Source organism: Grammomys surdaster, unplaced genomic scaffold, assembly GCF_004785775.1.
Source record: "Grammomys surdaster isolate TR1022 unplaced genomic scaffold, NIH_TR_1.0 169, whole genome shotgun sequence".
NCBI lineage: Eukaryota > Metazoa > Chordata > Mammalia > Rodentia > Muridae > Grammomys > Grammomys surdaster.
Window position 1 is genome coordinate 11,456,950 of NW_021604617.1, and position 12,499 is coordinate 11,469,448.

Consider the following 12,499-nt stretch of genomic DNA (forward strand, 5'->3'; position numbering starts at 1 on the left):
GCACTTTCTAGTTGAGCATGTGAATGCTGGTGCCTTGAATGATCAGGTAGGTCAGATCCCCTTGTCACTAGACATATAGCCAATTGTGAGCTGTGTGATCTAGGTGCTGGGAGCCAAACCTGGATCCTTGGGAAGAGAATGTGAGCTCTTAATTCATGAGCCCTCTCTTCAGGTCCAAAGATTTAAAAATCCATTCTAACGAAGCATTTTAGGTCCAGACAAACACAGAAACAACAACCAGAAATACATAAATAGGCTAGAGGAATGAAATTCAGTAGGAATGTATTTAGAAAAAAGTAACCACTAGGATACCACTGTCAACAACTCGGACACTCTTTACGTGTGTCAGTAAATACACTAGCAAAACAGGGTAACAGTAACACCTAATTTCTCACGAAATTCTGGCCATTCAAACTATTGCCTACTGAAATATCTGTTGATGTTGTTGGTTGTGACATGAAGGAAATGAGAAATGTCTCCGATAGGCTTCTGTATTTGAAGCCTTGGTCTCACTAGTGGCACTATTCGAGAAGGTTATGGAATTTTTTAGGAGGCGGAGCCTTGCAGCAGGAAGTGTATCACTGTGGGGTGGGACTTTGAGAGTTTATATCCTTCTTCTGGTTCATTCTCTCTACCTTTAGAGTCTTGGGATTCTACTCGGGTGAGAAAGAGCTTTGATAATTCAGTTTTTCATGTGGAGAATTGATATGCATGTGGGGGAATTTTTGTGCATGTGGAGAACTTTGCATACACGTGGAGAATGTTCACGCATGTGGGGACTTTTTTATACATGTGAAAAACTTCTGTGCATGTGGAGAGCCATTATACACATGAAAATATTTATACATGTGGAGAATTTTTACACAAGTGGAGAATTTTCACACAGATAGAGAATACCTATGTATGTATGAAATGTTTCTTATGGACCCCATACCCAACCTTCACCTTTTCCAGGGAGCCTGTGAACATGGCTAACTCCCTGCGTGGCTCCTCCCTGCCTCTCCTGTCTCTTACGCCCTTGTTTTCTTTCTCAGAAACCCCCAAGGTCCTGATGCCCATACTGACTTTCACTGGGCTTCTTTCTTAAGTTTCTCAAACATCTCCTGGGTCCCTCTCACCCACTTCTGACTTCATCTTCTCCTCTTTCCTCTCAACTCTTCCTATCCTAATAACACAATAAGCAGCAAATGGCAATTATGAGCAGGAATTCTATATGGCAAACATGTAATTGCTACAACCACTAAGGAGAAATTAGTTTGCTTCTGTCAAATGACTGCTGGTTGATTTGCTCACCATCAACTGAGAGTGCTCAACTAGAAACTGCCCATTAATTACAATTAAAATGAGTTTTTTAAAAAAAAATCTCATAATGGCCTAGTTAGAGTACATTAACCTACCAAGTGAATTTTAAAATCCAACATGCTTGTTTCAAGTTTTTATCTGAAGATCAGAACAACCACAATTTACCTTACAAAGTCATTCAGGTCCATTGTTCCATGAGTGCCTAAACTTTCCAGTCTATCATGAAATTCTTCAGTCAGCTGACCAGTAAAGTGATGTATGTTGAAAGTTCCCATCTTCCCTTTCATCAAGACATACAGTTTTTCATGCAGTGCCAAGAAGACATTCTTTGGAATCCATGCTAAAGACAAAGGAAACTGTTTTCAAAAGAGGCAATGATCCCTCCAGGGATATAATACAAATGCCTCTACTATAGACATTGGCAGCATCCTCAAGGCACATAAAATCATTAAATCTGTTTGCAAGGTCATCTATGAGTGAGTGATAGGGATGATCTTTCTAGCCCCTCTACCTCCAGATCTACATTCAAGGTATTTCTAAGTTGAACTGAAGGGTGGGGGAATGGGTATTGGAACAGGAGGGATCAGGCAGGGGGATGATGGAGGGAGAGAGTACTGGGGTTGGGAGGCATTTCGGGATGAGGTAGAAACATAGTACAATGGAAACTCCTAGGAATCTATGAGGGTGACCCTGGTTAAGACTCATCGTAATGGCAGATAGGGAGCCAGAACCAGCCATTTCCTGTAACCAGGCAAGACTTCTAGTGGAGGGATTGGGACACCATCAAAATTATATACCTATGATTTGTCCTGCCTGCAAGATGTGCCAGGATAAAGATGGTACAGAAATTCTGGGAGTGGTCAACTCAAGTGGTGTGGTCCATCTCAAGACCTATGCCACAAGTGAGAGCCCTGACACTGCCTGGAGGGCCAGGAACCGGAGGATGAATAGCCTAGAAACCTAGGATAGAACAAACATGACCAGGAAAAAAAAAAAAGTCAGGGCTGGAGAGATGGCTCAGTGCTTAAGAGCACTGGCTGCTCTTCCAGAGGTCCTGAATTCAATTCCCAGCAACCACATGGTGGCTCATGACCATTTTTATAAAGGGATCTAATCCCCTCTTTGGCAGGCAGTAGTATATGTGGAGTACTCATACATTAAAAAATAAATAAATAAATAAGTCAATGAAATTATTCCTAATGATACATAGATTGGTGCCTATCGCAGAGAAGCTTCATCCAGCAACTGATGGAAACAGATGAGGAGATGACAAACACTGGGCGGAGCTTGGGGAACCCTGCTGAAGAGGAAGGAGGTAGGATTGTAGGAGCCAGAGGTGTCAAGGATACCACAAGAAAACCCATAGAATCAACCAGCCTGGGGCTCATGGGGGCTCACAAAGAGTGAACAGACAACCAGGAACCTGTATGGTTCTGACCTAGACTCTCTGCATACATGTTATGGTTGAGTAGCTTGGTGTTCATGCGGAACTCCTAACAGTGGGACTGGGTGCTATCTCTGACTCTTGCCTACTTTGGGAAAGCTTTTCCTCCTACTTAGTTTCCTTCTCCAGCCTTAATTCAGGGAAAGGTACCTACTGCAACTTGATACGTCATGTTTGGTTGATATTCCTGGGAGGCCTGCCCTTTTCTGGGGGTGGGGGAGCGAATGAAGGAGGAGTGGACTGGGACTGGAGGGGAGACTGAGGTTGGGATGCCATAAATAACAGAATAAATTTTAAGAAGGAAAGAAAATGCAGAGTATCTAAAATTCTCAGAACTCTGAATGCTATTATTTGTTGGGTCCCATTTTGGCCCTGGTTTGGGCCTTGTGGACAAACCCGAACCTGGCTTGAGTTTTGAGACCTATCTCAGTCACTTCCGTACTGGGGTGACTCAACAAGACTGGTTTGGCTCTACCTCTGACCTGTTGTTGCTGATATAGAGTTTTGCCATCGGCCCTGTCAGTCACCCCATACCCTCTGTCACCCTTCCCTGCCCCCTACGTCATCTCACCCCACCAAAACTCCTCCTCCCTATCCTCCGAGTATATAAGCGAGAGGCTGATACATTCAAGTTGAGTCCCTGCTTCAACAAGACTCCTGGGCTGGTGTTTCTTTTGGGCCGTAGACACTCACCCTCCCACTCAGCCCCTGAGAGACCTGGCGGGACTGGGATCTCTCTCCTCTTGCTGGGACCTGCCAGCAGGGAGCCAACAATTATTTACACTAAGCACATTCACTACTCTCTGATACAAACCCCCATTTCTACACACACACACACACACACACACACGCACACACACCCCAATATGCCCAAATTTCTCCCTTCTAGTTCTAACAGAATAACCATGATGTCTCTCTAAAACACTTCCTTACAGAAATATTCCTCTACCTTCTACAACATCAACTTGAGGTTAGGTCACGGGAGGGGCTAGAGTTTTGGTTTTTATTGTTGTTGTTGTTGGCTACTTTCTAAAACATTTTAATCTAGTTTATCTAGTTTGATTGACTTTAAAGCATCTTTTAAAATAATTTGTATTTTATGATTCTGAAATGCTCAGGTTCTATTTTGTATGAATAGAATTAAATTGCGATTTTTTTTTCTGATTACAGTGGTGGAATGATTGATAAGAATGAGATGCTGGCCCAAGAGTAAATTTTAACAGGTTTTATCTGTTTGACAAAAATGATCAAATGTGAGAGGTTACAGGGGAGACCTAGGAGAACGTTCTGATAATAGCCATATGCCTCTAGCATATAAGTTAGTATCTTTTGCTGAAGAAATGTTAGCACATAGAAAACTAGCCTTCAAAATATTTATATTCACCGATCAGGTGCTCCATAGCTCAGCTACCAACAAACACTAGAGAACAGTGAATTCATCCTGTATACTGTGATCTTTCAAGGAAAAAAATTAGCTATACTTTTAATCACTCAGAGGTTTTGACAGATTTTTATCTTAATACCAAGAAATGCATAAGTAAGTACAATATTACAGAATTCTAAGAAATCGAAAGAAAGAAAGAAAGAAAGAAAGAAAGAAAGAAAGAAAGAAAGAAAGAAAGGAAGGAAGGAAGGAAGGAAGGAAGGAAGGAAGGAAAAGAGAGGGAGGGAGGAAGGAAGAAACAGGGCAGAAGAGAGACACTACCTTTAGGGCAAAAAGAAGCCAGGGCAGACATTCTGGGAAGGATGCATGGTGCATACACAGGAATCTGCATCCTGGGGAGAAAAAGCCACACCAGGAACACATTCTTCAGTAATAGCAAGCAGGCTCAAAGACAGACAGAGGCTGTAAGACGGGAGAAATAAACCCAGATAGCCTTCTTGACTGTTTAGGCACTATCAGGAGAAGCCATAACAATTATTCATTGATTAAACAGAGAAACACTACTCTAGAGAAGCAGAGTACAATCAAGCCAAGAGCTGAAGCCTGTGGAAGACTGTGTCCTCAGCCTTCTGCTGTCGTTAAGAACACCTAGGTGCTATAACACACTGAGGGTCCAAAGAGTCTCTAAAATGCACCACCGGGGGAAGCCTGACTCATTCATATGTCTAAATGAAACCTAAATATATTAGACTCTCAATAATTTCCTTTTCAATTACCCAGTTTATCACGCGTACTCTTTTCTGCCTTCTAGCCCTACTTTAAAAACAAAACAATTGTCCTTCACTATTCTTGACAGCAGACTAGGGATGTGATCTTACTTAAAACTACTCTTAGGTTTCAATGCTACAGTTCAAAGGATCTATCTAAAAATATCAGTCACCTGTGTGATAGACAGGACTTTGTACTGCTAATTCAAAATCTACATTTTTAGATTTTAGAAACGCATCGATTCCTTCTTCTTCAGTAACAAAGGTCATTCGGTTTCCCATAGCAAAGATGGTAAAGACTGGTCCATACTAGAATAAAACACAAAAACACAGGTATATTAGTAAGCGTCTCTAAATCATGGGTTATGGAGAACACAGTTTTCCTCCAGGATCCCAATACTTAGACTGGAGCCATGGCTCAGTGATTAAGGATGGGTACTGATCTTACAGAGACTCCAAGTTCAGTTTTTAGCAGCCACATTGGACAGTCCAACAGTCATCTGTATAACTCCAGGTGATCTGATGCCCTCTTCTGCCCTCCACAGGTACCTATACACATGTTCACATTCATGAGTGCACAAGCACACATGAACACCTCTCTCTCTGTGTCTCTCTCCCTTCCCTTCCCCATCCCCCTCCCCCTTCTCTCTCTCAAGGCCTTAAGAACAAAATGAAAAATACCAATGATGAAGTAATGACCCAAATTTGAAAATATGGTTATATGCAGTAGTTATTAGAAAATCTGTTATTGTCACATTTATATGAATCCTAATTCATTTTATCATAAAATGTATATAATAAGATACCTATCACAGGCCCCACCCTCTCAGAGGCAAAGAGTAAGGGGGATTGGGGGAGGAACTCTGTAATTGCAGTATTTGGGATGTAAGTAAATAAATCACTTATTTTTTAAAAAAGATATCTATCCTATCTTCCTTTTCTTGATTATTAGGAAATATAAACAATTGAAAAATTATACACCACTGTAGAGATCTTTCAATCTTATATTCACGATATGAAGAAGCTTATAAGCAACACACAGCTCAATACTTAAGGAAGTATACAAAGCTTAAGGAAACAGAAGGCCTCAGAGGCCTGTTCATGTTTAGACATCATGGTGCTGACATGGATACCAGGCCTGAGCCAAGATGGCTAGTAACTAGGCATAAGGGGCCTATGAGTCAGCAGAAATTGACTGACACTGGTTGTTCAGAGAAGCCAAAAATAAGCAGTAATATAGTCTGTTATGTAATCATTGTAGAAAGATTGTCAACTTTGTCTGATTCTATACAAGTATGGTTATGGGGTCACTGACCAGTCATCTTTTGCCTTTGCCAGACCCTGTGTAGGTCCATGTGCCTACTTGTAAGCTGTGCGCTGGTATGTGTGTGTGCATGCCTGGATAAGCCATCACATATTGACATGTGCTAGCATTTGCCTGGGTGACTGCCTGTCTAGTAGCCTGTTTGCTGGTACATATCACATGTCTTGTTTCTCAAGGACTCCTAGTGTTCTCTTGGCCTTTGTCTTCCTGGCTTTCTGTGACACTCCTCTTCCCTGACATCAGAGTTCAGACTTCACAAATTTCACAAACTTCCTGATACAGTAGTAATTTTTTTTTCCTTCTCACTCACGTTATTTCCTGATCGAGGTCTGTCTTCTGGCAGTCTACACTAGTTAGCTTCAACTGTCAACTTAATGAAAGCCTAGAATCAACTGAGTCTCAGTGGAGAGACTCTTTAGATCATAATGGCCCGTGGGTGTTTTGGAGGAAAGGGACTGTCTAATTTTGTTATTCATGTAGGAAGACCCAGACAACTCTGGGCGGCACCATTCCCTAGCCAGGTAGACCTAAGCTGTACAGGATGAACACGAACTTGCAAGCCGTGTTCCTCCATAGTTCCACCTGTGAGTTCCTGCCTTGACTTCGCTCAGTGATGAACTGTGGTCTAGAAGCACAGACCAAAAAAGTCCATTCCTCCTCTAACTTGCTGTTGGCCGGTGATTTATCACAGCAACAGCAAGGAAACTAGTACCAAGTTTATGACATTATTGGAGGAAATGGTTGCCATTTTCAGAGAGTTCTAATTATGCGCTAGCATCCATTAGAGATGTTGGCAACAAACCGCATATCATGAAAATGAGCCATCACGGATTTACGGCCCATTTTAAGCCTCATAACTATCTAAAGACATCACTTACTTGAATCATTACTTCAGTGTTACTCATTTGCACACCAATCAGGAGGCTGGCACTTGTGACAGTAAGTGTTGGGTGCTACTAGAAAAACTGTAAGCTCAAGAATCACTGGACATTGAAAACACACACATACACACACACACACACATACATACACACGTACACACACACCACCAACAAAAGTCTCATTTCTCTCATACAGACCCACACATAAACACTGCCTCCCAGTATTAGTTACCTACAACTGTTTACTAGTCAATTCTTAAAAGAAAGTGGATTATTCTCATTATTAAGGCTGTGTTTAAATGTTCATTCTTAACTTTCTATAAGGAAAGTGGCCTTCTATGATATGCTTAGTTAGGGACTTCAAGTGGAGACCAAGCTCAAACACAATGAGCCACCAAGATTACTGCAGATCCAAGCTGGTGCTGTTTAAAAGAACTCTTTCTAGTATTCTGCATAGTGAAAAGCATTCCGTGTAGAGCCACAAACCCTAGAGAAGTGATTTTCTGCTTTGTTTCTCCTTTGTTCTGCTGTTCTTAATTTAATGGCAGCAGGTTTGGCGTTAGGAAGCAAAGACAAGTTCATCCAGTAAGTTTTAAAGCAGTTCTTATGCATTTAAAACTCAGTTTGTAATGTGGGATCAACATAAAGAAGGAGGTCCGACATGAGAAACACTGCAGAGACCTCACAAGTTCTCAGTACTCTCTTGTCCCTGGTGTTAATAGCTTGAACAACATCCAGGCTAGAAGCATAGATGCAGTCAAGATACTCCATCACCACCACCAAGTCCTGTCCTGTCACCCTTCTATAATGACACTAGCTCCTCTCTCACTCCGAGCTCTTCCCTAACTCTTAGGGACTTTTCATCTACCTCATTCTGTAACTGAATTTCAAGATCCTACATAAATGGAGTCAGACGGCATTCAAACAGTTGAGAGTAGCTTTTAGCATCAACAGTACTCTCTGGAGTCATCTAGATTCTCTGTGTAGCAAGATTTCATCTCTACACATTCCTGGACAGGATTCTACAGACCATTGAAGGACGTTTCTGAAGGACACTCAGGGCCCTATTCCAAGGGTACTGTAAAAAAGGAATCATGGATAACGCTGCTGCCAGGTTGCCATTCAAACCTGAGTTTCCATTTCTTCATGAGAAACTTAAACGCCAAGTTACAGGACTAGCAGCGAGTTCTGCTAATAAATGGCTGACGTGTTTTCCAGAGTGGTTGGACCATCAGGCATCTCTAGCAGATAGTAGTGAGAGTCTCATTGTGACTGTCACTGTCCTTGTGGACATCTGAAAATCCTCATCATGGCATCTGCTTTCTAATCGGTCTGTACTTTGTCTTTGTCCATGGCTCTTTCTACACAGGAGATACTGGTCCTCCATGGGGCATGGGGCTCACACATACTTTATGCCACTCAGAAGATTTTCTCTTTGTCCTCCTCGTGGGTTCTGTCACAAAGAGAGGTACCTGATTTCGACAAAGTCCAGTTCATCAGCTCTTCCTTTTATAGGCTGCCCTATGAGTGCCAAACACAGAGATATTTCCTAGACCCAACGAGGGATGATATTCTCTTCTTTCTGAATGTTTTCTTGTTTATGTTTCTGGTTAAGACAGGGATCTATCTTGAGTTAATTTTTTTTTTCTCAAGATGTGAGTCTTCGTTTGACTTTCCTCTTTTGTTTTGTAAAATGTTGGGTTTTTATTTCCTCCTGGCTCATGGGCATGTAACCATTTCAGCAGTGTTTGAAAAGGCTGCCTTTGCTGCATTAAATTGCTTCTGTGTCTTTGCCCCAAGTCTGCTGAGAACACTTGTGTCAATGCTTTTCCAAATTCTATATTCTGTTCCATTCATCCCTGTGTTTATTCCTCTGGCGGCACCAGTCTTGATGACTATCAAGCATTAAAACTGAGAGAAACAATTCCTTTTTGATGTTGTTGTTGTTATTGTTGTTGTTGTTTTGTTTTGTTTTCCAAAACCCATTTTAGTTATTCCATTCCTTTGACTTTTCCACCTAAATTTTAGAATAATGTCCACAGAATCTAAAATAAAGCTCCAGAGAACTTAAAAGTATTCCTGGATTTCAATTTGAACACAAGTGATGTTTTTACTATTGGCTTTGCCAATCCATGACCACTGCTCTAAGGGGATCTCCAATTTTTATTTATTTATTTATTTATTTTGGTTTTGCAAGACAGTGTTTCCCTATGTAACCCTCGTTATCCTGGAACTCTGTAGACCAGGCTGGCCTCGAACTTAGAGAGTGGTCTGCCTCTCCTTCTGCCTCTACCTCCCAAGTGCTGAGATTACAAAGGCATGTACCACCACCACCCAGCTAGATCTCTGGCAATTTTAATTGGCATTTTGGTGTTCTTGGAAAATACAGATCAAACCTATTGATTTGTACTTTTACCTAAATATTTGTTTGAGTGATTGTAAGCATTATTGTATGTTTAGCCACACATATGCAGCTACAGCACATATGCAGCACAGACTGTAATTGTGTGCCTGCCTTTTTGACCTCACATATGAACTTCTCTTTCTGAGAAATATCCCAACCACATTGTCTAATTTGGCTAATGACCCATAGCTTAAATCCAGTCTTCTTCTGACCTGTGGCTAATGGCTTATTCTAACACTCTCTTCTCTACCTTGAAGCTTGTGCATTGAACCTTCAAGGTTTCTTCTTCAGAGTCATAATTTTATGGAGAAGAAAACTAAACAGGACCAACAATACTGTCCTTGATCTCCTACGTCATCTGTAGATTGGACTGTAGGTTACAGTCCCAGGTAACATACAGGCAGTTTCATTCTTAGCTCACACCTGGCCCTCTTCAAATGTGCCTTGTCTTTTCTGTTTTATTTATTATTATTTATTATGCTCGTTTTGTTGATTGTGAGAATACTGCCTCACTACCTTTTACCTCGCCCTGTGTCATCCTGACATTCATATTCAGTGGGGGGCTTGAAAAACTAGTGTACACCAGAGTAAAGCCCCACTCTGGCACCCAGGAGTCCTTGGCCTGCCCCAGCAACCACAGTGAACTGCATTTTCAGCTACTGATGATGGGTAAGAGAAGAGTCAGTGTTACAGAGCTTGGGAATGGCAGTTGAGAATTAGGCTGGAATGCGCACCGAATGAGCAGCATTTTCCACTAGAGTTGTGTCTACATGCTCACATGTACATGTGTGTGGGGGTATAAGCATATAGAGAACACAGGTTAACACGAGTGTTTTCCTCCTTGGCTCCCATCTGATTTCTTGAGAGTCTTCCCCTGAACCAGGAACTCAGGGACTGGCTGTTTCTTCCTTCTGTGTTTTGTTTGTGTGTTGGTTAGGGAGTGGGTGAGCGGGTGATCTTTCCTTTTTTGAGTCTTTTAGCTTACATGGTTTAAAGGTCTCTGATGGAATTTTTATTATCCTGACCATGTAATAAGAATAAGTCTTATTAAAATTACCTTCTAGGATTCAAACATCAATGGTGCCGTAGCTTTTTTGTACTAGAGAAAGGACACACACACACACACACACACACACAGTGTCACATAACATAATGGTAAGTTCTTATTGTTTCATTTGACCCAGAAAACTACAGAGCCCTCACACATATTTGATCTGAGATAGCCTTCTCAAACATTCCTTAAAAATTACTAAACTTATATGCCCGTGGAAGGCTGTGGGAAACAAAGAAATACTTTTAGGAAAGATCCTTTTTTATCTTTCATGTACTAGACTAGTAAACATTTCACATAATTATGGTATCCGGTATGGTGCAGATATAAGCAAATTTATATGTTTAAACAAAGATTACAAGTATATAGTACATCTTTTTCAAAGCTGTACAATATTAACACAATACAATCATAAAAATTAATAAATTGTGCATTTCCCCACAGGTAAATCTATCTTTGGAGTTTATCCTGAGGAAACAGTCAAATTGTTGGAGTCCAGGAGTCACCCCCACAAAGGACATGAACGCTGATCTCAGTTAAACAGAGATGGTTTGTTGAACAAACATTCTGACTGATCAACCAGAGCAACAGCTCAGGCTCCAGAGCCAAAAGCTTCACTCTGGACATTTCTCAGGTCCAGTTTAGAAAGGCTAAAACCGGAAAAACTGGTTTTCCCAATGGGCTCATGCCTAGGTGCTGGAAGTGCTGCCCAGTGGTCTGGCCTGACTCAAGCCATTTTAAACATTACAGTTCATATCGATCTTTATTTTGATGGGTCCTAAGTGATTCTTATATGGTGGAATTTCTTAGGATTAATGTGGGAAAAAAGCACTCTCGGCAGAGACCTGTGAGGGTGAGGGGGGGGAGCACTGTGGAGTCCCGGAGGCTTTTCATGCTGGCAGGTCCAGGCGGGTCCCACACACACTAGAAAGTCCAAGGTTTCAGAGGCTGGAAGCTTTGACAGTGGCAGGCCCCAGAAGACAGGTGGAGTCCATGGATTTAAGAAGTTTATTGTTCATGGCGTGACAGTCGGATCGGGATGTGCGCGCCCCCTGAAAAGCCAGGGGGAGCTGGCTTAAATAGGGGAGGGGGAAGAAGGGGTGGGAAAAGGAATGACTTAATTAGCTACACCCCCTCGCCTTTAGATAACTCATGAATATGGAAGTCTCTGTTAGTTACACTTGGATGGTGATGCAAAGCCTCCCTGAGAGGAGCTACTTTGAGCCAAATGTGTCTGCAAGATGCAGGCTCATGGAGGTGTAGGTCACATGTGGGAGGAGTCTGGAATCCGGGAGCGTGGGGAGATGCATGCCTTCCCTCACCAGGCAATGGTCTATCTGTTCAGTCTCCGGCTATCTCAAACCCAGTGCTCTACTGGGGAGACCAAATCATCCCTTTGAAGCCCCACATATTAACAAACCTCATACAGTTCTTAACAGGGTATGTTGTCAGCACGACCTTACTCTGAGTCAAGTTATTTTTCTGTGTCAATGACTGGCAGGCATATTACAGCAACAATCTGAAATATCTGGCAGGCATGGAACAAAATGGCTACAGCTATGCCAGGAGGGCAGGCCTCAACACAAGTAAGTTTTAAATGCACAACTACACACACATAAGAATATCCATTGAGGTATTGGTTCAAACAATGAAAAGCAGTTAGCAGCAACCCGTATCACCCAACTACTGAATTTAAGTAAAATATCCTACCCTTATTTGATGAAATACAACCATTAAAGACTAGAATATGGCTCAGTGGACAAAGTGCTCACTGTGCAAAAGTGAGGATCGGAGTTCAAATCCCCAGACCCCAGGTAAAAACCAAGCATAGAAGCTTGCATCTCTAATTCTCCAGAAGGGGGGTGGGGCAGAGACAGGCAGTTCCCAGAGACTGGTTAATCAGCCAGGATGAGCTCCAGATTTGAGAGACCCTGTCCCAACA

The 12,499-nt window shown here is 42.0% G+C and overlaps 1 protein-coding gene across 1 annotated transcript in view; it reads right to left on the reverse strand.

The window, feature by feature from the left end:
* LOC114620488 (24-hydroxycholesterol 7-alpha-hydroxylase) overlaps positions 1-12,499 on the reverse strand; it is an 81,895-nt gene that overhangs the window by 67,917 nt on the left and 1,479 nt on the right. The window contains exons 2-3 of the mRNA XM_028766575.1: positions 5,071-5,206; positions 1,468-1,642 (exon numbers count right to left, since the gene is read on the reverse strand). Coding sequence (XP_028622408.1) covers positions 1,468-1,642; positions 5,071-5,206 — 311 coding nt within the window. The remainder of the gene's footprint in view (positions 1-1,467; positions 1,643-5,070; positions 5,207-12,499) is intronic.